General features: G+C 40.1%; 1 protein-coding gene across 1 annotated transcript in view; it reads right to left on the bottom strand.

The window, feature by feature from the left end:
* Window positions 1–3,888: 3,888 nt before the first annotated feature.
* BMPR2 (bone morphogenetic protein receptor type 2) overlaps window positions 3,889–27,735 on the bottom strand; it is a 104,906-nt gene continuing 81,059 nt past the window's right edge. Inside the window, exons 6-13 of the mRNA XM_054636119.2 lie at window positions 26,735–26,965; window positions 23,188–23,302; window positions 21,444–21,604; window positions 20,191–20,338; window positions 19,100–19,236; window positions 15,379–15,551; window positions 13,063–14,324; window positions 3,889–11,366 (exon numbers count right to left, since the gene is read on the bottom strand). Of these exons, the coding sequence (XP_054492094.1) occupies window positions 11,116–11,366; window positions 13,063–14,324; window positions 15,379–15,551; window positions 19,100–19,236; window positions 20,191–20,338; window positions 21,444–21,604; window positions 23,188–23,302; window positions 26,735–26,965 (2,478 nt within the window). The 3' untranslated portion in view covers window positions 3,889–11,115. The remainder of the gene's footprint in view (window positions 11,367–13,062; window positions 14,325–15,378; window positions 15,552–19,099; window positions 19,237–20,190; window positions 20,339–21,443; window positions 21,605–23,187; window positions 23,303–26,734; window positions 26,966–27,735) is intronic.

Here is a 27,735-nt window from a genome sequence, read left to right as displayed (position 1 = left end):
TAATTTGGTAAGTGACAATATTTCTATACTGTAGGTTTTATGACCATGTTGTAGGATGCTAAACATCCTGTGTAAGTGATGAATAGGCATGTAACTACAGACACTTAAGAGAGCAGAGAGTTCACTCTTACTGATTCAGGCCTAAAATCTTATTTTGCTTCTACTTGTTCATATAACATTTAGAAAAGGTAAAGAGTTGGTGGAAAGCATGTTGGCATGGTTTATTCATGCACTGAGAGGCAGTGACAAAATGATTTTTCTTCTCCCTCCACAGACATATACTAGCTCTGTAGTTAAACTAATTAACTCGAGCAGAGCGTGTGATGAAGCATGAGCATGTGATTCTCCAATTTGGGAAAACACTTACTGGGAAAGAATGGATCAAGCAGAGTTCTGAATCCTCCCTTGCACTCAGCCATGGGTGGCAGGGGAGCTTTTAACTTGTTTGGTCACATCTGAACCAGACATCAATTTGTCTCTGCGGTACCATCCTGTCCTCATGCACTGCCTCTCCCATTCAGCCTGAGTGCCTCCAGGAGAGACAGAGAGCCACCACTGAGAGAGAGGATGTCATCTTGGAGAGGAAGAAAGCACAGGTGGGCAAAGCCCCAGCTCTGCTGCTGTTCACAGCCAAGTGCTCAGACAAGGTGTCAGGCTGATTCTGCTCAGCAGGAGCAGGCAGACATCTCCAGCAGCTGTGGCTGCCATGGCTGAGCTGGTGCTTCATCATGGCCAGCCTGCAGGGTGTCTCCTCCTTGAGGCCCAGCCGAGCTGTGCTGGTTTGTCCCAGCTCCCCCAAGGAGGGGCACCTGCCTCAGGCTGCACACTGAACAAGAGCTCAGCCCAAGAGCTGCTCTCAGCTCTGCCACACGCCAGCACGGAGCCACAGCTCTTCCAGCTGGCATCCCACCAGGGCTCATCCTGCAACAACTCTGCCCTTCCTCCTGCAACAACTCTGCCCTTCCTCCTGCTTCCCTCCCCGCCTTCCCCAGCAGAGTGCAGTTCCTCTGCCTGCCGGCTGCACCCCACCCCAGGACAGGGGAAGGATTCCCAAGGCTGTTGGTTTGCCACAGGAGAACCTGTGAGCCCTTCCTGTGGCTGGCTGCTGAGCTGGGGTTAACACAGTGCCCAAGTCTTCTTGACACTGCTGCTTGCTTCTGCCTGGCTGCAAATACTTCTCATGTCAGTCCCAGTTCACAGATTGTATAAATGGATGGGAACTTCTGCTTGTTTGTGCCTTAAAAGCACATTTCCATCCTCACATAATCACAGGGTGAAGCTCAAACACGTGATTTAGTTGCATTCTGGTTTTCCAGAAGCAAACAATAAATAAAGTTAGCCTGCTTAGTAGTGATTTTAAGCCAGCCACTTTTGAGGCCTGATTCAGAATTATTATTGGTCCTGTAAGAAAATTCTTGGAATGGAAAAAAAAAAAATACAGGCTCCCAATAAAGTGTTCCCAGCTCAGCAGAGATCAGTCCTGCAGGAAATTCTCTGGTCACCCATGCACACCTTGGCTGCACCAGTACAGCTGATGTGTGCATCAGCAATGCCTACCTCCTGGGCTAGTCACACCTATATCCTGCTACAGTGAGTTGTGCCAGATCTGATGTTTTAACTAATCCAGAGACCTGGAGGTGCTGGAAGTTACTCTTTACAACATCTCTGCAGGGATCAATTATTACCTTTCCAATAAGAGGAAAGAGGGAGTGGGACCAAGGGAGAGAAAGGGAAGGGGATGGAGAAAACAGGTGTAATTTCAATATTACAGCAGACTGGCAAAATACCAGTCACTGCAAAGCACACAGACTGTCAGGAACAAAACCAGGAACAGAGCACAAGCCAATCTCACTCCCCACAGTCCCTTGTGCACAAAAGTAGCTTTAGAAAGCTGTATTTCTAGTCGTTCTGATTAGGAAATCTGATAGCTTGTGCCATGAACTTCTCCCAAAAAAAAGGCTGCAATAGGTGACAGGGGAAAGCAAATAGGCCTGTACCTTTCCTAGGATCTGCTTGCAGGCTGTTACACTCAGTGGCACAGGTAAAACGAGCTGTACAACCTCTGTACCTTTTTATCACAACGCCCTACACTATCCTTTCCTGCTAGCACTTGGCAGCAACAACAAAGAAATTAGGCCAAAGACAAATGCTGAGTTCTACAGTGTTGCTGATGCCTGAAACAAGTCTCCATAGCTCCCCTTCATGCTTTCTCCTTCCTCAAATCCACCTTGTGTACTTGAGGTGCTGCCCACTGGCTTTTGTCCATTATCTGCCCAAGGCACCTGTGTGCTCTGTACTGTGTGTCCTTGTTCTCCAAAGGACTTGATGGACCGTGATAGAGGGTGCTGGAAAGCTCCTGTCCTGTGAATTGAAATGCACCTGGGTCAGTGGTTTCCAACATTTCTCAATATTTGCATCCTTAACATTTTTCCAGTGCTCATGTGAGCCCTGTCTGGAAATGCCATTTGCTCAGACACTGCATAGTAAATACAGACTTGCTTTCCTTAATCACCTCCCACAGACCAGCTGTCCCCAGGCAGCCTCATTTGTTGTCTTTGTAAAAGAGGCATCAGTGATCCCCAAAGCATGACTTCAGCTCAGATCACCATTTGTGGATTTCTCACAGACTTTCCCTGTGGTACTGAGAGCTGAAAGAAGATCCCCTGACATAAAGGAGAATACCCAAGTGTGCCATTTAAATTCCAGGAATTTCAACTCTTCCCTGGATGGAGGATGACAATGTTTCAGGTTAACATGAAAGGCTGAGTTTATAGAAATATTTTGGTATAGTTGAGTTTTCCTGCCTGTGGAAAATTAACCTTCTTATCCAATAGAATGTGGTTTGGGTCATGGCAGTGAGCAGATGTGTATAATCTCCTGCACGTGGAGAATTTCCATAACATCAGAATTAGCAAGAAGTAAATAGGGAAAAAACCCTGAATGGAAACAAATGGAAGACTGACATGGCTGTGTTCCACAAAGTACGTTCTGCAGCTGCATCGCTGCTCTGGAACAAAGGGGAATATAATTATTGTTGTTTTACTTTCAATTCCCATTAGCAAAGCAAAAGCAAATAAAAGTGGTTATTTCTGCAGGGGAGAGCTGGCAGAGGTCACACATGAGGAGACTTTCTTAAGTCCAAGTAGCTCATGCACCCAAAGAAAAATCTATCAGTAAAATTCACCATTCACACTCTGTTCCTGCAGGGCTGAGTCAGGCTTCTCAGATGCCCTGAGGATAAGGCTCAGCCACACCTGCTGGGGTAGGGCAGGACTTGGCTGCTCTTACTGTCAACCAAGCCAGAAGTGAGAACTGCTTTTGGGGACACAGCTACTTTTGTCATGCTGGCCTCCACTCCCACTGTGCTTCCTGCTTCCAGGGAAAGCAAGGCCTGCCATGGTCCTTTCCTGTAGCAAAAGGTTTCTAGGTTCACTTGTGGGGCTGAGATCATTTGCCATATAGGCAGATACTCAACCATACACTACTTGCCTCAGTTTGTTGTTTCCTCCTTATTTATGACAGCAAGAAATGAAGCTCCTCTTTCTGTCTCCTTTCTTTCTTTGAATTTTTGAGTTCTTTGGCCAGAGACTTGCATCACTTATTTGCTTGCAAAAATAATCACTGTGGATAGAGAAAAATAAATTAACAATAATTGAGGAGAAGAGATAAAACAAGATCCAAGGTGCAGGATGGATGCCACCAACCTGTGTATAGTGGAAAAGTGTCAGTCAGTGGAAATTTGCAGCATCCTTCTACTACAACTTAATCCATCTTTTTCAGTTCAACCAACCCACACAGCTGCAAGGGGGATTTCCTCTTCCTCTCATTCCTGGAGCATGTTAATACTCATGGCCAATAACAATATGAACCACCAACAAAAGACCATGCTTTTTGTCATTAATATGATCTTTAATAAATGGAATAATGCACCATTTTTACAGCAAGCCTTTTCTCTCAGGCCTAAAGAATAGCCTTTTAAATGTTCTTATCCAATGTCTCTGTATCAATACAATCTCTTTATTTAGGTTTATATATAACAAAGCAATTCTTACAAGTATTCATAGAAAACTCTGTAGTGGCTTTAACAATGTCAGCTTTCATAGTGGCATCCACAGATGATTAAAAACCAAAAATTAGCTTTTTATTTCATACTCACACTGTTCCATGAAACACAACTTATACAGCATAGCAAGGGTATTGCGCAGCTTATACAAAAGAAATAACTGAAAGCAATTATTTATAAATTCATACATGATATTTCCTCAGTCATTTGAGAGGAAAACCAAAAATACCCGTTAACAAAAGGGTTCTGATGAGACTCCATATTCTAGGATTTCTCCCCCTCTTCCCCCAGAAAAGCTCGCTCACAAAGTAATGCTCTCTTTACAGTCTTTCATAAGGAAAATGGCAGTTTCACATCTTCTTACTTCAGCCATAACAGAAGACCAAACCCTAAAAATTCATTCTTGCCATCTTTATTTTCCTCTTATACTGCATTTGGGGGGGAAAATAATCAACAGCGATTGTAAAACATTATTCCAGCTTATATAAATGTGATTAGAGCACGCTTTCCTCTAGAGACAAAAAGCAGACAAGAAACATATACATACAAACCATTTTAAATACGTTTCAACAGTGTGAAAGAGAGAGAAGAGTCACCAATCAGGAAATTCAAAAGTGACAAATGAGTCAGCTCATCAGGACTTGCCTGTTTGTTCTCGTGACTTCTTACAAACTACAAAGACCAGAAACATTAACTATTTTCTGAATAAACAAGACTGAAGTGTGAAACTTCATGATACAGTTCTGAAGCACAAAAAAGAAAGTGAATCAAGTGCTCTAGAAATAAACTTCACACATGTTTTCTGTCTTAAAAACAAGTGAATGGGCTACAAAAGTGGAGGTTTGGGAGACCTTGGAACTAGAAAGTTATAAAGGCTAATTATTTCTGCTTTAAAATAGTTACCAGGTGAGGTGCTGTGCCTGATGGACACACTCCAGTGATACATCTGCAGAAGCCTGTAAGGACTGGGAAGAAATCCTTCCTTCCTGTGCTGTGGAAGCATGTGTATGCATTGAAGTTAACCAACTGAACGACTTGCAAATTCAAACAATTGCTGATGAAAACAGCAATAGGCTTTGAAAAATGGCTGATGATTACTCTAAGAATTAGCATAACTCCAACTAGTTCCTGCTTATTATGCACATGTGTATATTAAACCACAGTGAAATAAACAGAAATGGCCATAAGAAGTAACTTGTATTAATAATGCACTGCTAACACGGACCTGCATGGAGCCCAGATGAACATTAAAGGGCCTTGGTGTAAATGAGGATTTATCTTGAACCCTTCCACTCCCACTCCCCCAGTGCAGTTCCACTTCCTGACAATGCCACAGCTGCCCTGTGCTGACCCAGCTCCACAGCCTGAATCCCCCATCAGCAACACCCAGCAAGGCTCATGAGCCAGGGCTGCCCCTGCATCCCCACATTCCACACCAGCTTTCCTAGGGCTAATCCTCCCCAGAAACCTTTAACAGCACAGCCAGCAGAACCCACCCCTCCTCTGCCCACTGTCAAAGGCAGACTCCTGCTGGATTCCAAGAGCACTGGGCTCAGCCATGAGCCCTGGAGGTGCCCATTCTCTCAGGAACACGGGTGCTGAACATAACATCCGTTCGCGTTTGCAGGAGCACAAATCTGTTCTTGCAGAAATGGAAGTTCTGCCCCCAATTTTACTCAGTACAGAAGAATCCCCAAATGAGAAAACTGATTTGTTACTCTTTCATGTCAAAACTGAACCTACTTGGGGGATGGGTGAGATCAAAAAGGGATGTATTTCTATAGCTACAGTTTCATATGACAATACAGAAGCCTAAAATGCAATTTGATTTAATGGACTAAAACACTATGTTTAAATGGCAACCACACATATAACTATAGCTACTACCTAAAAAAGCCTTGTAAAAATTATCACGTTTTAAGTGTTTTGGGTTATTTTTTGATCTTTGAGAGAGGTATCTTAAATTACTCAGCTTCAGATAAAGCTTGTCATGTGCATTCCCAGGCTTTTCTCTTTCTCTCTCTCTCTCATAAATCCATTCCACCCAAACAATCAGTGACAAGTCTGTCACAGGAGATCCTGAACAACTGGACTGTGTGTCACAGTCTGATCCCAGCTTTACTGTGATGCACTACAGACAATTTTGACATATGAAAAAACCCCCCCACATTATACTTTCTACCAGTGCTACCATCTGATGCTGTAACTCACAGAATTTAATCCTGGAACTGACACACAACATACATATGCATCTAAATACACACAGAGTTTACATAAAAATATATATATCTGGCTGCACTGCAATATGTATAGTTTTTTCACTGAAGAAAGGCTTGAGGTTGAACAAAAATTAGTAAGCATGTTTTAAAAAGAAGGTTAATATAGCTACCTGTTAAAATGGGTACTGGGAGACCAGAGAGAAAAGTTCAAATAATCCCAATTTATGCAAAATATTGTTATCCAGTCTATGATCTTTCAAAGACTGATCAATCCAATTTCATTTTACTTTGATGAGCTGCTAAAAATCTTCCAGTTAGACATCAGGTCATTTATATGCTACTGTGCTTGGCAAATATTTTTATGGCTTAAACCCAGCCTATTTCAGCAATGGGACCAGCCATCATTTTTATACAAGTAAAAACTACAGTATAATTCATTTCTAATGTATAGATAAATTATGTCAATTTTAAAATTCACCCTAATTAGGCAAGAAATGTCCACAGTAACATTTCAATGGAAGAATGGTTGAGAACTTTTGTATTTTTCATTTAAAGAAAATAACGATCTGAACATCGACACAGTAATGTTGTATTAGTGAATATTTTTTAACATTTAAAAATGGAATATCATTAGAGCAAAATGCACTGAACACTGGAACTAGGGCATATACAATGTACACATATATATTTTTAAGTAAGTATTCATTACTATTAAGTTTGGGGCCAATAATTTATTCCATACAATTAAAGAACTTCCTTATTCTCCTCTCTGAGGCAGGTAGAATTCCAGATTTCTTTTAGAGAAAGCTGACAGGTAGGAGGATGTGAACTTTCTGAACATATTTATGAGGTGGGAGTTTTTTGTTGCTTGTTTCCTGAAAATTGCCAGCATCTATCTTGCAATGTTTTGTGCCCAGTGCACCGAAAAAAAATCAAAATGTGTTGCCTTTGAAAATCAGGTAATTTTCTATATGAGAACTAGAGACAAACGAGTGGCACCAAGAAAGCAAAACAAGAACGCAAATGTTGTTTCTGAAAATATCCTAATTATGATACTATCAGATGGTTTTCTTTTAAATTAGGAATACCTTTACTTTAGCTGTGCAGTGTAAGTGCATCTTGGAGTTTCAAGAAAGTCCTTGGTAATACTAACTGGCTAGTATATCATACCGTAAAGCATTATAAGCAAATTCAGGGAAGTGTTGCAGATAATCTGACCTGCAAATAGCAATTTTAGAAGACTATGAGGCATGTCTGTTCAAAGGGTTAGAATTCAAAAAAACCACGTTATGTTGGTATCTCTATTACAGGAAACAGAACAAGGGACAATGCATTAACCTAAACAACTCTCCTGCCTTCTGCTAGTAAACCATTTTCTATACCCAGCAAGATGTTGGATTTTGTCTTATACAGACAAACATCAAAACTGTTTGCTCTATCATTTTACTTGAATTCTCCATTACAAATTACGTAACAAGTATTCTACTATTGCCTATTTGACAGTGGTACAATTAATAGGTATTTACACTACCATTCTATTTTAATTTTGCTGTATTTATCTTGTCTGCAATATGCATGAGAAACTGATAGAAAATTATCAACTTTCATAACTTTCCTTTTTTTGAAAATCAAATAAGCAAAATCATAACTCACAAGGAAATAAATCACATTTGTTTTCCTTGTTTATTGTACAATATCAACCATCCCTGCGTTTGATTTGTAGAATTCTTTCTCTTACATATATTTTGTTTGGTTAAGGACGATTCCCTGCAGCACGAAAATTCAATTTCATTTAACTTACAGCGATAGTTTTCTATGGACACTGGATTATGTGCTGTGAGGGAAAAATGGCATTACTAAATTAAACACTAAAACCAAACTTCTAATCTGATTTCATCTAGCTGTGCAGAATTACAGTATTTTGGTACCTACTTTAGAGTTTGCTTTGACTGACCTTTAAAAAAGAACAGATTTTATCTGTTTAATCTATAGGGTATTTCCTGATAAAATACATTTTTCTATCATGTTACAAATTATATTTATCCATGGTAGATTGCACAGCCAATCTTGCTACTAATTATAATTCATTCCAAAGGCCCTCCAGCAAGTAACAGAAATAGACAAAGGAAAAAAAAAAATATTGTTTAAGAATGTTGAAGGAAAACTGCAGAACAATATCTTCATCTGGTATTAAAGTTATTTTGATTGCATTGATCACAAAAAAGCTGGATTTCTTACAAAGGCATGGCCTGCAAAGAAAGGCTAAAAGACTGGTGCAATTCTGTCTCAGCAGAAAGAAGCAGCAGTCAGAGAAGTAATTTTTCTCTCCCCAGAGTAGTCTGACTTAGAGTCCTAAATATTGTTTTCAGCCCACATTCTGAAATGCTGATGGATGATACATGCAAGGCAAAGAAAAGTCATTGGGATAGGAGTGAAGAATCCTCAAGACCACGATCAGTGCTCACCAAAAAACACCACCAAACACTCCAAATGGAGACTCACAGGAGGCCAGAGGAGAAGAGAGCCCAGTGAGCAATATGAATAGAATGCCAGAAATTCTGATTCAGGTCTTGAAACCCAGCTGAGCAACTGGCAGGTTTTCAACATCTGGGATGTGAGACTACAGCAGATGGGAAGCCAGAGAGTGAATTAAGTCAAACCAGAAGAAGGCTGTGTTCTTAAAAAGGGGTGATATAACTGTATTATACAGGGGGAAAGCATAATTATGCCTCAGAGACGAGAGGTAATATTTGAACTGGTGTTTAAAGAACACAGGGAGCTCAAAATGTGCCTTGTGGCTTGAATTTCTACAACTACACTTACTCAAAGTCTGCATTTATAGTGCTATCTCTTGGAGATATCTAGGAGAATCTAAGAAATGTTAAGAAGTGTTACAACAGAAAATCATAGCAATCAAGAACAAGCAAGGAATTTGGGGAACAGCAAGAATCAATCAGATGTAAGCAAGGCATGTATTAGATTAGCTGTATCAGCAGATAGAGAAGAACAGGGTTGGCAAAGTTTACCTCAGGGGGAAAAAATGGTAAAATGGCAAGGAAACAAATGAGCTTAAAAGCAGAGAGCATCTGCTTCAGTCAGCTGAAAGGAGACAGGCTGGGGGAGGCAATTGTTTGCTGCCAGTATCCTGCCACAGGAGTCTGGCAGGCTGACTGAATTGATTTCCTTTCTTTGAACATCACCAGTTTTCAGATGAAGTGATAAATCTTTGCTTGTTACCAAAGACTGATGTGATACATCTTTTTATATCCAAATAGTTTTTACTGAAGGGTTTTCAATTGGAAAGAATGCTTCTCAGGTGGAAGGCTGTTTCTTAGGTGGAAGGAGATTCTAACTAATAAGAAAATTATTTTCTTTCAGTAGACAGTAAAACCAATCATTCCAAAAAAATGACGGGTTTACTTGAGATAGTGAATAAACAATTTATCTCAATACATACTACATTCACATTCACTGACAGCTAAAATCAATGTGCATACAAACTGAAAGAAGGGACTAAGCAGAGGGGAAAAAAAATCCCCAACCCTCCCCCACAAACACCCATGATTTTTAAAAGCATGCAATAAACTTTAACAAGATGAATGAGGGCCTCTAAGAACTCTGAAGGGAGGACGAGTTTCAACTCAACTTGGCAACAACAATCAATTAGGATGCACCTACCTGCATAAGTAATCAGGCTCATTTTTACCCCATCCTGTCTGTAAGGAGGTAAATCAGGAAAGACTTGTGACTCATCACCAAACTGTTTTGTGCCAAGTAAGATCGATGGTTTTTTTCTCTGTGTAAACAAAATACGTTCACAACCCATCTTCACTCAAGCTTTTAAAGTATGACAATTATTAATATTTCTGAATAAAATGTATTTTTTCAATGTACATCATTAGTGATCTAAATAAGGTTTTACATAAATACAGGGGGTGAAACTGCACACAAAATAAAATGGAAAAAATGGTTGACACTGTCTCCTTACATTTGTTCAACATTTTGTTACTCAGCTTCACAGGCTGGCATCTACTACTATAAAGGAAACACATTTTGATTAGGGAGGATCAAAAGAAAGGTACGGAGCTCAGAATTTTTTTTGTTCCTTTTTTAAAGCCCTTTCAAGTTGGGGAAAATTCATGCATTGTCACCTCTGAGCACAATGTGATATTGGCAGCTGCTTCAAGCTGGCTACAATGTGCAAAGTTCACTGTCATGACCGGCTGACTGCTCAACTGTCAAGGAAAAATTAACAAATACAAAAATGGGAACATGTGGCAGTTTTAGAAACACACTTTTCAATAAAGCCTACTGTGAACTATAGACTATTGCACATTTCAACATGACACAAGGAAAATAAGGGGTTCAAAAGAGAATACACTTTGTAACATAGAAATATACAGACTAGCTTGTGCACAGAAATCAAAACATGGTTACAAGACACCACTGCAGTCAAACCTGTCTTATAGTCTGCTTATGTTCTTAGTGACCTTAAGAAACTGGTCCAAACTGATTATCAGCAATACTTTTTTTTGTTACTTTTTTTTAAAAAAATATTTTGAGACCACATCTTTGATACACATATATATATTCCGTGGTCAAAACAGACAGACTTAACTTTAGCGATACTAAATAAAAGTGCAAAAACGTTCAAAAATTAAAACAAAATAAAAAAATATGGAAGCATAAGCTAAAAATTTTCTGCATAGCTGAAATCTATTTAAAGCGAGTCCTTGGTAGGGGTTGCTGACAGGAGGAGAAAGCAGTTTTTTAAAATGTCTTCTGCACGTTTTTTTCAAATAACGCAAAACAAAGGTCGGCTTTTGAAGCGCTTCACAGGCAGTTCACCCCTGCGTCCTTAGAGACCATGGTAGTGGCAGTGCCCCCCTCTGCAAGGTACACAGCAGTGCTGGATTTGGGGGGCACTGCCTGCTCGCTGCCGTTGTTGTTGACCTCGCAGTGCAGCGGCTCCGTGGAGATGACCCACGTGGACGGACGCCACCGCTTGAGCGAGTACGGAGTTTTCACACGTTTCTTGATCTTCTCTCCTGAGCCTGATTTGCCATCCTGTGAGGAGTCACCTACTGAAGGGGAAAAAACCAAACCAAAACAAGAAAACAGAACAGAAAATAGTATTATGAGGAAGGCGAGATTAGACTGGAGGCCAGGATTGTTACTTATGTGGAACAGAAACAAAAGAACAAAATCTATAAACACAGAAGCAACTGTGGGGCAGAGGCATGACAGGTCTATCCACTACAACAGCTGCCACTAAAACAAGGGCTTAGATTCTATTCTCTGTAAGAAATTACTTCAGTGAAGTAATTTGTGTTACCTGGAGTGCACATTGGCATCAAACGGGAGAATCAGCATTTGACATTTGAGGGGCTTTTGCAATCATAGTATCTTATATTACCTGCAATGGGAGGTACAAAAGAACATTGCTACTACAGGACAGCAAAGGCTAAAACTTAAATAGTGCACTGTTAGCTCCCCTAATCCTACTCCACCTGGCAAAGCATTTCACCTGAAAACAAAACAGTCCATTCTCTGTTAAGACATTAAGTCAGGATTTGGAATGCTGGGTTGCAAAACTGGCAGAACCAACTTTAACCGTGATAAAACTTCAGCAGTCAAAATCTGATTGTTAAAAAAACTTTACACAACCCCTTCTTGTAACTTAAACTTCAATAAAAGAAAGTCACTGCAATAGTATTTTTCTTTATCTTGGTAAGATTTCAACTCACATCAACATGTTAAGACAAAAATTAAAGTTTCTTACTTAAAAGGAAGGCTTAAATATTCCACTGCTGAATATTAAACTACATTTCTTGAAAGATATGTTCTTGTTTGGTTTTAAACCTTTTATTTCCAAAGATGCCTGGCATCCCAGTTTACTCCACGACTATCACAGCATCTTCCTAAACATAGTCATGAGATTTGCAAGCACCTTTCAAGACTACAGTGACTTCTGGAAATATATTTTCTTTAAAATGCACACCAGGAGATCTTTCCAATAGCTCAAACAGGCTCAAATCCAGGGGATGCATCTAATTTAACTATAACTACATGATTACATTTTTACTGTAAAAAGGAAAGCCCCATTGTAACCTCTTAGACTTCTGGCCATAAAACTCTCCAGGAAGTTATTCTGAAATAAACTATTAAAATCAATTCCTTCTCTAATTACACGGATTAATATTTATGTACATGGCAAACTGATGAAGAATTGCTCTAACTGTTGGAGCTAGGACAGCAAAATAGAAATGCCTGACTGGCCATTTAGGCTGGGCTAATACAGTAATATCAAATGCTTTAAAATCATGAAGCATATAAATAGTTACTATAATAAATTATTTTAATCAATGCATCTTAGAGACAGCTACTCTTGAAAGAATGAGGAAAAGTAAGGAAAAAAAGGTGTAAGGTGCCCCTGCAGGAAAAAAAGGACACTTTTTCAATATGCTTTGCAGCTACCAAAGGTAGGAGCCTTGCAAGGAATAATGAAAGTTAACCTAGAGACAGAGTGGATGGGTTAAAAAGAGACAGATTTATTCTGTGTATATGGGAGGATGATAGTGATCTAATATACTGGAAATGATGGAGACAGGACTTTATCAAAAAGACAGAAGTTGTGCTGAGGGAAATTACATTTATATGCGATCTAATGAGTATCTTTGAGGAGAAACGGGAGACAGAAATAATTTCTACCCGAGCAGATATATGCAGTTATTAGGTAGAGAGGTGTCAGGGAACCCGTTCAGCCCTGCAGGCACTTACACTGCATACTACTGCTATCCAAACTACTTGTGGCTGACAGATCCAGCGAATTAGGCCTCTGTGCTCTTCTGCTCTGGGTCTGCCCAGGATTTCTCACTACACTCTGGACACTGGCTGCAGCAGTGTCTGGACAGGGATTACTGTTGTTGTTGTTGGCGTTCGTTCGCCCGTTGTCCAGCGGCCGCTCCCTCCTGTCCACCAGGCGGTCCAGGACACCTTCATCGTGGCCCACCTGCTGCTCCCGCCTCAGCAGGGGCTCGTGCTCGTCGGGACTGGAGTTGATATTCAGCCGACTGTCCTCGCCACTGAACTGGTTCTGAAGCATTTCCTGGGCCCTCTGTGCTACCGAGCTGCTGCTCTGGCCAGAGGGCACCGTGCCGTTGGCATACTGGGCTGTGCCAGCGTGAGAGTTCATGCCGTGGCTCCTCCCGGCCACTCCGTTCATGGTCACCGTCACCACGTGAGGCTCTGCAGCATTGATTGTGTTCATCTTGGCTACGCCTGTTTCCACTTGCTTCAAGTTTGATTTGTGCTTGCCACCGAATTTTAACCGTGGCTCCTTGGTTGAATTTTTGGTGTTTAGAGGGAGGCTGGTGGGCCTCTTCGGAAGGTTCTGCTGCTTGGGTAGAGGATAGACCTGAGCAGCTGGGACATCCGGAATCAAACACGCCTGACCGTTGGTAGCTTGTGTGAAGTCCTGCTGCCCTGTCACCTCTACTGCAAGTTTTATCAGTGGGTAAAGCAAGCTGGAACTAGTGCTGCTCAGTGGATCTGGCCCACTAAACTGCTTAAGTGAATGTTCCATCAGATTCTCATCAGAGCTTTCTTTCAGGTTCTTATCCACTTCTTTTGGATCCAATTTATTTGTCTCCAAGTCCTCCTCTGTTAGCTGCAGACAAACAGGGGTGGGCCCACCCGGCTGCATGACATTTGTAGTGTGTAAGTTTGTTTCATCCGAGTAAGGCATTTCGGATATGGTGGTCATGCCAGTGCTGGGAGTGAGGCCAGCTGTATTGGTGGTGGACAAAGTGGTGACACTTGTCTCGGGACTAGGGATGCGAGCTTGTGCTTGCTGCCGCTCGTAGTTAATGGAATTTCTATTCTTTTCCCCTGAAGTCAATGGTGTAGTGGACATTGAATGTTCAGAAGAAATGTTCTTTACTATGCTGTCAGTGTGGTGGATTGAATCTTCAATGTAGGAAGAGGAAGAATAATCTGGATATGGCCTTATCTTTGAAACACGTCTATGATGCGACAGATTCCTTTAAGAAAAAAAAAGAGGTATTAAGATCATATATGTAAAAATCACCTCATACTATAATGCCTCTCATTTAAGAGAGCTGAGCTGTTTATTTTCATGCATAAACTAAGGATAGACACTGTACAAACTGAGGTATTTCAGCAACTTCCTTGAAAAGTAAATTGGTTTTACTAGGGCAAAATTTCATCATGAATGTTATTTCCTAGGGGAACAGTAATGTTCTATTTGTCCAATATGCTGTTTGTCCAGTTGGCGAAGTACTGCTACGGTTCTACTCTAGATGCAGAGAAGTGATGCTGAAGAAGGTCAGCAAAAACCCAACAGACTAAATCAAGAAAGTGATTCTGGGAAAATGTCACAAGGTCCTAACCCATAAAATATCTACTATTTTGACAATTTAGGTATTTTATGATTTGAACATAATATTTTTCTCAGGACAATGAACAGTGTCATATACAGCAACATTATTCTTCTCTCAAATCTGGATTTCTAGAGTATATTATTAAGCACTAAAGTCAGCTCTGCAAATTGTCATTCCCTCTGGATCATATATAAGCAGAGAACACGCAGCACTTCTCTTGCTGAGGTCAGAACAACAACTTAAACAATGGCCCTCCACTTTGTTAACTGAAAAACTACAGGTTTGAGACTTGGTAATTTCCTGAACTCACACTGACTGCAAATTCACAGTTTTTAGCAGAACACTAAACAGAAGTTTGATGCATCATTTAGCAAGTGTACTTAAAGACAATTCACTTTGTCACTTTCCATCATGGCAAGCCTGCTGAGACAGTTTGCCTAAGCTGAGTTTAAAAGGCCCCTCTGTGAGAAATACAGTTGTATACATAAAAGGTGCCTGAATTCTGGGAATACACACAGGAGATCTTAAGAGCACAAACAATTGGGATTATGTCATGCAATACCCATATGCAGACTAGGTCATGTAACACACATCACTGAATGGGTGCAGCAAGCTGTAGCTTCTGTCCTGGAGTGAGCTGAGCACTGCATTGGGCATTTCCTGCTGACTAAACCCAAATGTGCTCTCCTCTTACCTCTCATTTTGCATGGCAGTTGACATAGGATTGACTGTTGGACTAACTGATTTATTTCTCTCCCAAATCATCATGAGCTCTGCCATTCTCTCCTCAGCACACTGTGCTGTTAGTCGAGCTTCTGCATCTTGATCCCAACAGTCTTCAATTGTTTCTTTAAGTGACCTCACAGCCTGCCAGGAGACAAAACCCCTTTTAGTTATTTTACCTTTATACTGGGCTTCTAATTTACTGTTTTATGGCAGCATTCTGCATGCCTGGAAACAGTCACAAGCTGGTGAAAGAGAGAAACAGAAGAAACACAATTTCATTCAAAGCTAATTTAACCTATTACTAGCAATGTGCAATTTAAAATTATCACACCACATACAGACATCAACTGGGAAGACACTAAGCAAAAGCTACATTCACCAATGTCCATACAGCCTTCAGCCAGCCCTCTGATGGATGCATGCTCTGCTCACTCTCCTTGCCTTTTGAGAGCTGTGTCTAAGGATTGCTGATATTGGAAATGCTGCCATGGTTATTCTCACAGTTCTGCTAATGGTCACTGCCTTGCTCCCCTGCACTGTATGCAAGTAACAGCTGTGCTCACTTCATCATCCTTGTCTTCCTGTTCACCACAGTGACATCCAAATGTCTTGTATCAATGAATTTGTCTGCGCCATGGGAGGAGATTTTTATTGCACTTGTTTTACAGGTGGAGAAACAGAAACACACACGTGCTCCTGGCATCACACTGTGGGATGAGCTGTACAGTCAGGATTAGAGCTCAAGACCTCCAAAACGTGCTGCCATATGTTCAGGGAACTGGAGAGGAAACGACTGAAATGATGAGCACTGAACACTCCTGTCTGCACTCTATCTGGAGGACAAAAGCCAGGCAGACATTTATGGGCCCCTGCTGCCAGCCTATGGCCATGGAGAGGATCTGGTCTACCAGCACAGCTCACATCTACAGCCCAGCTTTAGCCTCTCCAGCACTGAGGACTGTGCAGAGTCCCAGCTGGGCACTAAGGCATTCAGTGAGTCCTGCTGACTGTCTGTGTGCCAGAAATGCCTTGTGCCCTGCTGGCAGTGGAAGCCAGGACCAGCTCTGAGTAGGAGCCAAGAGCTCCTCGCCCACAGAGTGAGCTCCTGGCATGGCTTGCATCTGGCAAGCACTGCTGCTTGGTGATGCAGCTCTGGCTGCACAGGTGGGGACGAGCTCCCCCACAAGCAAACCTTTCATCTCCCTTCCCACAGCAGATAACAGGGCATAAGCCAATACCCTCCCCTCAGCTGAGGCACATGAGTCAGGGCACTGGATCCATTTTCTCTCCCACAATAAAATGCCTTCATTCAGCTTTTAGGACTTGATTTTGTCACCATTCAGACTAAATCAGTGGATATTCTAATCTCCTGCCTTTCCTCTTTGCAAGACTTTTCAACCAGTGTTTAATTGAATACTGTCTGTCCTGTAGCAGATCCTTTCCTTAGGTGTGTTAAGGATCATTAAAGGACACAGTAGTGACTGTACAGAGAGTTATCAACACTGGAGTTCTTCAGCATCACATTTACCACAATTATGTGTTTTCTATTAATTTCAGGTTGAAAGACAACTATGCTAAAATGAACTATTTACAAGTACCAGCACTCATCAAAAAGACAGAAGGGACCAGAAATTAGCATTATTCTATTATTCTGTTAATATCCTTCACTGCTGACCTTGAAGTCAAGTGTGGCCCCACTTTGGCAAGTGAGACAAGAATATAGTAACATCTCGACACAGCTTAAAGCCTTTGAATTATTTTATGTACATCCTCTGCTCAGGTTGTTGCTTTATACTACGAAAAACAATACTGCTAATCAAGGTCTGTAACAACATCGATGCTTCCAGAAGCAGACTAAGACTGCATAGGTAATCACAAATGAGGATTCCAAATCTTTTGAGTACCTTAATTATGTGATTGAAAAAGAAAGCATTATTTTTTATTTATATTTCTCAAATGAAAAGGCCAAATGCATTTGTTTCAAAGATGAATTTGCATGAAGGTATTACAACCCAACATAACGGCAGAGCTTTAAATAATGGAATAAAGTCTTTTATCCCATGTATTAGATACAGGAGGTTAGGATGCGGGTCCAGAGTGAGCTTATCTGGAGTTTAATTTTCAACACTATCCGCCCTAGAGTGCTCATTCAGATATTATCCTAGACTGACATAGGGTGGAGGAAGTTGTTTGACCCTGTGATTATTATTCTTTTCTCTTAAAGCAATGGTGTAGATCAATTCTTAGAGCTGGAGTTATCACCATTTTGATTATACAGAAAAAAAATTAGTAACACCACAAAGAATGTGCTAGGCATTTTAAATATGGGGATCATCTAATAATGCTGGAGTCTATCAGCTTGCTAGAACATAATTAACATTTAAAATTGCAGTCTGCAAAACAAAACAAACCTTGAACTGTTTCAGCATTAACTGTCTTCAGAAACAGCTGTCAAGCTTGGTTCTTCCAACACCACATTTGCCAACATGGCTATAGTTAAAACAGCTGTTGTTTGATTTCCTATATATTTTGGGCACTGATTTCTCTTTTTTCCTCTTCCCCCTTTGCCCCGGAGACTGGGTGGCCAAAAGTGTGTAAGAAAAGCACCTCTCTTGGAAGCTCTCAGCTGGGTTACAACACGTTTTACTGCAGTGCACCACTGCAGGCTATGCTCCTCTCTGAAAGCAGGCTCCTACCTATTCACACCAGGTGAGGCCTTGGGCCCCTCCTTGTCTGCACAGTAGCTACAAACTTATCAACCACCAAAGCCTCTGAAGATTGAAGGGCATCATTCAATATGGGAATAACAAGAAGTATCTTTCTAAATAACAGCCAAACACGGCATTTTCAGATTGCAATTCAGCTGTGTTACCTTGTATCAGGTGGAATCCAGTCACTGTTTGCACTGCACTTTGCTTGTAATAAGACAAACAGCCCCCTCTAAGCCAAGGGGATTCACACTGCCTGAACTTTGCTGCAGATGAAAGCAAGCACAGGCTCTCACCAGAGTTCAGATGACTTGCTCTAACTTGTTGGCCCACAGTAGCAAGGTTCTAAGCCATAGCTGCACTCACTCAAAACAACAAACAATGTTACAATGTTTATAGTCTTGAAAAAAAAAAATTGCAGATCAAATGAAGCCATATAAAATCTTTTATGTAGTTAAAATGAAATTATTTCTAGAAGCTTTAGCCTCTGAAAATCTTGAGGTCTATAAAAGTTCAAAAAAGTTTATTACAATGTTTACCAATTTTAGTTTTGGAAGAGTATATTGATGTTTTCACCAACTATTTAGTTGATATCCTAGTTCAGTTTTATTGGTTTATAAGATGTCAAAAGTCAAAAAATGGCTTTGTGTTTCTCATTCAGCACACAGAGAACACATGGGCACTTAATGTACAATACTACAGACCATGTCTAAAATTAATGTAACAGGTTATCTTCGGTAATCACACTGCAGCATGCAGCAACAACAACAATAGTATTTTTCCTTAAAAGAAATCTGGCTTTCATGTCAATAACTTTTAAAAACTGAATTCAGTATTTAAGAAGTCCATGCAGAAACAGCTCTCAATCCTTAAATACTAACAAAGAGGAAAAAAACCCAAACCCTAAAAAATTGCTTTTAAGAAATGAGTACACCCTAAAGCTGGTTAAATCACTGTTTCTTTGAAAATATTCTCTCTCACCAGGCTGTTCTCCTTCCATGCTTCAGGGAATTTTGGTCTTTGCTTCTCTCTAGACACCAAGACTTGCATATCTTCAAAAGTGGGATGGTTTCCGACTTCAGTCTGGAAAGCCATCTGGTACTCTGGCACAGATTCCCCTGTTAGCACAAGAAAGAAAGGAAAAAAAATCAATCACAGATTAAAAGGCAGAGCAAAGGCTTTCAGTTGATGAAAGGCATTATCAAAGTTGCTGTCTATCGAGATGTTCCCCACTTTCCCCAAAGTCGAACTTCCAAAAAAAGCTGAATTAACTGCAAATGAATTAAGTGCTGTTCAGCAACCTTTCAAAGGATAGCATCCTGAGACTGTGCTGGTTCAGTGGCACGTTTGGAATGTCTTGGAGCCTGAAGATGACACTGGCTTTCCGTGAAACACCACTGACTGATGATGTTCACTTCATTTGGGAGGAAGCCCAGCAGGATTACAAGCCTCTGCACACAAACTACAGCTGTTTGACTGCAGAGAGTATGCTGCATTTCAGATCCATTCTATATGCTGGAGCTTGGGCAGAAGATGGTGCATGTGCACAATCTCACACGTAAATTTTAAGTCTACTTCCTTTTTGTTTATGTTACAGGTAGGGAGGATTTCCCTAAATTTTCAATGTCCTATCATAAACAAAAGTACAACTGACTAAAGGCTACATTAAGTCATAGCATTTTTTCATGGTGAAAAGTCTGAAAGACACTTCAAGCACTTCTATCAGTTCTCAGAACTGGAAACACTGCCTTTGCCATCAGCCTAACTCTCAGTGTTTTTAAACTCTGGACAGTAATAATAACAACAACAATAACACTCACATGGCAGCTAGCAAGAGGCCTGCGAACCGCCGGAACAGGTCATACCGAGCCTTTGGGCAGGAGCCACACCTTGCCCCCAGACTCACCGTCCTGACAAGCACCACCTCGAACACTAGATGGCACCGACTCAATGGCAGAAGCAACTGAGGGAACCGCTTCCCTTCTCCACTTACAAAAGCTCGGGATCAGGAGTGGCTTTGGGTGCTGGTGCCACTGCCTACTGTTACGGTTTTCTGCAGTTCTTTTTCTTACCTGGGAAGAGGTCTGTACATCTCATGAATATCTCCCAGTAGATCAGGCCCAGAGCATACATATCGACTTGTTTCAAAGCAGATTCACAGTCCCTCAAGTTCACTGCTCCTTCAAGCACTTCTGGAGCCATATAGCGGATTGTACCAACCTGGGGAAACATCACATCAAAGCTTCACATCAGGAAGGAATTTCCAAATTCAATTAAGTTTTTTAGTGCCCTATTCTGCTTGGTATTCTCTACAATTGAGGAAAACACAGCTCCTTCCTAATCAATGTCCTCAGTTTCTAGATTCTTACCAGTCTAGACATAACAAAACCTTTCCCCTACTCTGCCACTGTTTTGTATGTACCAAACAAAATTATTTTGTCCCTTACTTAATGTTCTCAAATGAAATACGATATAGCTGATACAATATAGTTTCTTTTTCCAAATTGCTCTGTTAAACACCAAAGTATGTATGATAATGGAAGAGGATCCTGCTGAATAGGAACTTGTTCTCTATTCCTGGACTGTCAGCAAGGTGCCACCCTACAACTCCCATAGTCAAAGTTTATTAACAGTCTTGGAAGATACCTATTCATTTTCACTAGGACATGTGTTAGATTAGAGCACTTACTCATCAGTACTTGTAGGACAGTATTTTGTCAAAGAACTATTCCCCATCCCTGCATTTTAACCAGCAGTTTCCCTGTTTCTTTGATCAGTATGGAAATATCTAGATGGAGCTCTTCTGCACTAGGTATTTTCAATTTAGCACTTGCTTTCTAGAGGGGAGCACTGTGTAGCATGTTCTTTGAATGACATATGAAGTTTTTCTGTAAAAGCACAGATAACAATTACACTGAACTATTAGGCACTCTTTACTTAAAACACTCACTGTATTTCAGTAGCCTGTCTTAGCTGTCAAAGAGAAGATGCAGAATGTGGTATGTCACCATTTCAGAAAAATTAACACCAAAACCAAAAATTAAAAGCAAAAACAAAGAATGTTTGGTCTTCATTTAGCATTTGCAGTACAAAACCAAAGGAACCTGTACGTGGCAACCAAACTTACCTTGTGTCTTCTCATATCTCACACAGAAACTTCAATCTGCCAATCTATCACCTTTCAAAATGGCAAGTTTGTGATGAGTATTTTGAAAATAAAACCAGTTTCTCCCTGTAAAGGCTTCAGCCCCTTCTCACCCATACTGCAGTCATTCCCATTACAGAAATTGTATCCCATGAACATTCATCCAGCCATTGTACTCACCTCACTAATGGCTGCATTGTCTTCCTCACCGGGTCGTACCAGTCTGTTCCCAGTCAGTTTCATGGAGAGCCCAAAGTCACTGATGACACACGTGCCATCGTTCTTCACCAGCACGTTGCGGCTGTTCAAGTCACGATGGGATATTGCAGGTTTGTAATGCTCTGTTTGGACACACACAAGTGCTTTTACCATTTCAGCAATTCTACTGTTTGGCAAAATGAGAGAACCTCGTTATGTCTGCTCAGCTAGTATGAAAAGAGAACCACCTTACTTTTTAGAGAGCTAATGTTTTTGTTTCTTTACAATGAGCTCCAGAGGAAGCCATCTAGAGAAAACTGACTGGCACCCAGAGTTTCACTGTATCTGTATGATATATTAGGCTACTGCCATACACAGTTCTAATGTTCACCAACACTCTTCTTCCCAAGGGGTATTTCAGCACGACTTTGGCAGTGGAGACACTGTGCACCTAAACACAGACCTGCTGCCACAGCCCTAACAGCCATTGCAAATACTCGCTGTCACTTCCACACTCCTGTGTCAAATGCAGCACCAATTATTTACATTACAATTGGAATTATCATTGGCACTTATTCAGAAGGTATGCAGACAAAATTATTCCAGAGAGTCTGAACATGTTCATCTTGCAACGGATCTGACCTTTTCCAAAGAATAATCTCAGTTGTTCTGATTTTTTATTTATTTTGTTAGTAAAGCAGCCAGCAGTACAGAACTCGTTTTAGTGTGGAATTTATTCTAGGTGTTCCTTCCTATGTATTTATTTTATGTGTTTCTTCCTAGCATTCACAGACTGTGGCTGTCTCTCCTTTATGATGGAAAGCTTACACGTTTTCGGTTGCTAATGGACACACCTGTCTGCACATCTCAAAATGATGAAGTTAAGATGATAGCTGCAGTTTCAATGGCACATAGGAATACTGATTTGGGTATTTTCAGCACTTTTAATAGCATCTTTAGGTGTCATTCCTTGTTAGTGCTCATGCTTAACATTTGAGATAGTTTGAAATTTTAATCCAAACATTAGCACCTTAATGTAGATATAATGAAACCAGCCTTTTATTTACTGCCAAAACCCTAACATTTCAGTGCCAGGCCATATTCTGCAGCCTGATACATCTCAGAATATCTACTTTATAATTATGATACTTCAGCTGCTGAAATAGTGAGTGCAGCATGCACACAGACATAGATAGATCCCAATCAATACACTGTCACAGCCAGGATTCTAATAAAGTACCAGAAAATCCAGCAGTATTGTTTGTACACAGCAAAGACTAGGCCCAAACTCTCAAACAAAAATCCAGAGACATGATAAATAAAACTACAGTGGGGTTAGAATATTTAATTTGATAGCATACGGTTCACATACAAACTAAAAATTGCTTTGGTGATTTCTGAACTGCAAAAACAGACAACACCTCATCTGTTTACCCTCTGCCAGAGAGGCAGGCAGTGCTTCAGCTCCTCAGTAATCTGTTGCCATGATACAGCAGCACTGCACAGCTCTGTCTCCTCCTGCCTCTCCCACCTCAGACCAGGGCTGTCACACAAGGGCCACAGAGCCACAGCATTGTTCCCAAGGAGGGAACAGAGCAGAAGTTCTGAGCAATCTTTATTTGCATTCATCAATTCCTGCTCACAGTAGGATAAAAGAAAGGCTGGAATCTATGGCTTGACAGAAATAAGAATATACTGAGATCTTTGCATCCCTTCCTGGCCTTACCTCCTCGAGGCAGCTCCGTGTGCAGGTACGCCAAGCCCCGCGTTATCGAGTGAGCCAAACGGCAGGAGCTCACCCAGTCACTTGTGTGGAGACTCAAATATTTGCACAAAGAACCCTGAAAAGAACCCCAGAAAAAGACAAAACAAAAAACACAGATTAAAATAATTGTTCAGGAGAATAACTCAAAATCTTTTGGAGACTCAGCTTTATCCACTGCTTCTAAAAGGTATAAACCTGCCACTGCTTGTGTGTTTACCCACATGTTTTAAAACACAATATTTGACTGAAATTTCATTCCAGTGCTGCCATTTTGTTTCTCCAAAGTGAAATATGAATTTTATCACAGAATAACAGGGACTGCCTCTAGAAAAAAAGATATTCATTATAAAAGTCTTGTTGTAGAACAGAATAAAGGTAACTGTAGACGTAACAGCTTGGGTTTCTAAAATGTGGGCTTTAGACCATTGTCACTTACAGAATACTCAATGTCTCTCACAGGTCTTGCTATAATCTATTTATGTATCAAAACAAAAACACCCCAAAGGCAATTCCAAATAGGAGTGAGTCCACATGCACTGAGGAAACATGGAAAAAAAGAATGTCATGTTCCCCTTCTCTTGAAAGTGAAGTTAGATGTGTAAAATGAGGGATCCTCTAGTGATTTGTCACAAAATCTCTAAGAAAACCAGAAGGAATTTTGTCTGTTATGATATTGAGATATTCTAGAAACTGAGACTGCTATCCAAAACAAGACACTGCAAACGGTGACACCTTCAATGCACAGTCCCCAGTGATTATATACTTAGTTTAAACAATCCAAATCCTCCAGCATAAAGTGCAAGTAATCTGCCTAACTAATTTCTAACAGTAATTTCACAATTTTCCTTGTTTTTTACAGTTTTTAAGAAATATAAGTCCTCTTATTAGCCTCCAAATGTCATCAGCTTAGTTTTTTTTCTTGGCTTAGTGGGTTGAGATGCCAACCCATTCTAACGGAGGCCACAGGACGGTTGTCATGAGGTGACTGGGAAATATTCACTGTATTAAACCAGCTTCAAGATCTTTCTGCTGCAGAGCTGGCCCACCACCAGATGTTTTTTAAGCGAGCTGAAGGCTGTGACTTTATGCTTTTAGTGAAGTTAAATGATAACCAGGAAACATTTTAGCCAAGATTTAGAGAGAGATATATTTGTATTTAAGGCTATCTTGTCAGATTCATGAGTTACACGTTAAATTGGGGATATTTGTTCTGACTATAATTTTTATCAAAGATGATATTTTTAACAATCAGAGATTCTATTTGTGTTTTAGAACAATTTTTCTGTTGTTCTAAAGGGACAAGAGTGTCTGACTACTGGGATGATAATTCTGTGGCTATTACGTATTTCCTGCTATGCCATGCCTCACAACTGACTCCTTTACTGACCTGCTACACCTCAGAGTCCCATCAGAACAGCATGCTGATTGATAAATGCACATATCATTCCTCTAACTTACCTATTTCCTTCGGTCTGAAGGCATGTTTGGATAAAAATACAACCTGGCTCAAACCCATCTGTCTTGCTTTCACCAAGGTAACACCAAGAACAATTTTATGTGTAAAAATGCCCTGGCTTGTGTGTTCTTATTTTCAGGAAGGAAAGTATTATGAGGGAGAATGATGTTTTGGATGGGGAATATTTCATCTGCACATCTTGTATTGGTTAGTCCTTATTGAAATCAGATTTATGGCTCCAGTTTGAACACTGGAATTCCCTTCTAGCAGGGCTGCCACAGCAGGCCTCTTCTTCTGCTGTTAACTCCACATACAACAGAACATCTGCTCACTAAAATACAGATCACACTGTGCATTAATTACACCTGCTGTGCACTTTTTCCAATGACTTCCAAACAACCAGTGGATTGATTTTAGACTAATCTTGCTGTTCTTAATACCACATTGGGAAGGAATCTGATAATATGGAGTCATAAGCTTCATCTGTACATTTAATCAGGTCATTAACAGAGCCTATTTACATAAGCGACAAGACACAATTTTCAATCAAATTAAATTTCAACTGAAAATCCTTTCATTCGAGAAAACAGCAAAACCAGATCACCTGTGAAGACAGTTATGTTGTGCCCTCCTAGTAGCAGAATACTCACTTGATTTTACTTAAGTTTCATTTTATTACATGAAAACATGCCAGTTTTGTCAGAATCACATGCTTTGCCACTGTCCATCTGGTATGGGCACAACTGACCTTTTTCATGGTCACTTCCAGCTTCTACAATCTCTTCTTAGATGCCTGTCTTACAAGCTGACATGATAGAGTGTGTTCTCACTTAGAAGTTTCACTTAAGTCACTTTTTATATTTGTGCTTTGCTGCCTTAAGTTTGTATATAATGCACAAGTGTGTAAATACATGCCTATGTTTAAGGTATGTATTTACATGGCTGCATTTAACTTGCAATACAAGCATATACACAGAGCCTAAAGAACCCTAAGACAGGCCATCATTACTGCTGTGTAGCACTGTTCTGCTCCTTTTTGCTATTCAAATAAGCAGCTATTGTCCTACTGCCTAAAAGATCAGGCTTCAGCCATTCCCTTCACACCCTGCAGGAAATGCAAGTTTGCTTACTTGAGACTAAAAAGCTTGTTAAAGAAAATTATTCGATTGAAAAACTAAGCTTCTTTCCCATACACAGGCAAACTCCCCCCCCCAAGATAAATTGTGACACCATTTTTTGCATTTTTATACATATATCTCCATATATCTCCATATACATATATCTACATATTTTTATACGTATATCTTTTTTTGCATTTTTGTACATATATTTTTATACATAAAATCATACATTTTATGATTTTTCAGGAAAGCTATTCATATTTATACTGTGTATTTTTTAAATGTTTCTATTTCTGTGTGTACACACACAGACCATGAAGTACCCTAATCCATGAATTTGAGAAATACAAGCCTTCAATTGGCTGAGGAGATTTGAAGATATGGTTCTGGAAAGTAAGGCTGCCTTCTTAAGACATGTCCTACATCATCAGTATATGCCACAGAAAGCTTTAAAGAAGATACCAGGATAAAAAGGCACCATGATTTATAATACCATAAACTAGTTTGACAACAATCTTGTATCTATTACATTTCACTGTAAAAAACCCCACTATTTACAGCTACTGAGCAATGTCATAAGACAGAGATAATGTCCTAAGAAGTTTTAAATTTATTAGATTACTTTTAAGTAAAAACAACTCTTCAAATTCTGTCATTGAATAAGGATAAAATTGACTAAAAAAACCTTGCACCAAAACCAGAAGCAAACACTCCAGAGCTAGGAATTTGTAAGACTTCATTTGGTAGCACTAATCAGGAAGTCTGAAAAGGTATTACAGTAACCCACAACAAGATCCATTAAAACTGTCATTGATATGGATTATTTTTGCATTACTGTCAAGAAGCACCACCAAAACCTTAAGTACATCCTTTTCACGTGGCTATTCTTAGGATTCTTAACCAAGCCAACTGATTTCCTTGAAGCACTTACATTGGGGTAATATTCCATCACCAATAAATATTCCATCCGGCCGTCTGCAGTGAATCTCTCATCCCCCACAATGAAGCGGGCGATGTTCTCGTGCTCCATCAGTGGAATCCTGTAAATGTTCCTCTCATTGACAAAGTTCTGACGATTGGCAAAAGAAAAGACTTTCACAGCAACTGGACGTTCATCTAGGGAACCTTTATACACTGCTCCGTATCGCCCCCGGCCAATCAGCTGCAAAAACCAGAAATAACTGGTTCACAAAATAATAGGTGAAGACAAAATCCAAGTTTTCACTCTACAAGAATTGCACGCCAACTTTTATCCTGACTCATACTATAATACAGTGAAGATAGCGAGTATTTTGTAATGAAAACCAGAATTAGAATGCTTTCATAGAGGCTATTTGAAGTTAGAAACCTCAGCACAAGCCAACATAGTCTTTACTAAATTGATTTATAATCTGAATATCCAGTACATATATCATAAATAATCTATTCAGTACTTTTATATACAGAATCAATAAAACATGTGTTTTGTGCTGCTAATTCTCTTACAACTTTTGTCTACTAAAGATTTATAGCTTTTATGTGATCAATTTCATTTCACTCCAGAAATCACAGACTTTAAGGGAAATATTTTAGGTTTAGGACAGTTTATAAGCTTACCTTTCAGTTTAGTAGTAACAAAATACGCATTTGTAGTGCAAAATAGATGCCAAAAAAGGGTAAATAGATTTTACCAGAAGGAAGTAACTAATTCCTGACTACATGTGACCATTTATTCTAGCCCCCACTATGTTAGACAGTCTTCAAGAATGGCCTTGCACATCTCCATAGTAACTGCAGAACAAAGAAGCGATCTCTACTCTAAGCCAAAATGCAGGACCACCTTCAGGAAGAGCCCTCATTTCTAAAGCTCAAAAAATTCCAACTACATAAGAATTTAAGCATCTATTTAAAATAATTTTCAGGAAGACCCATACATGAAACTGTAAGGATTTC

Source organism: Agelaius phoeniceus, chromosome 7 (genome assembly GCF_051311805.1).
Source record: "Agelaius phoeniceus isolate bAgePho1 chromosome 7, bAgePho1.hap1, whole genome shotgun sequence".
NCBI classification, from domain to species: Eukaryota; Metazoa; Chordata; class Aves; order Passeriformes; family Icteridae; genus Agelaius; species Agelaius phoeniceus.
The sequence above is the reverse complement of the archived record's forward strand: the minus strand, read 5'-3'. Positions and strand labels throughout refer to the sequence as shown.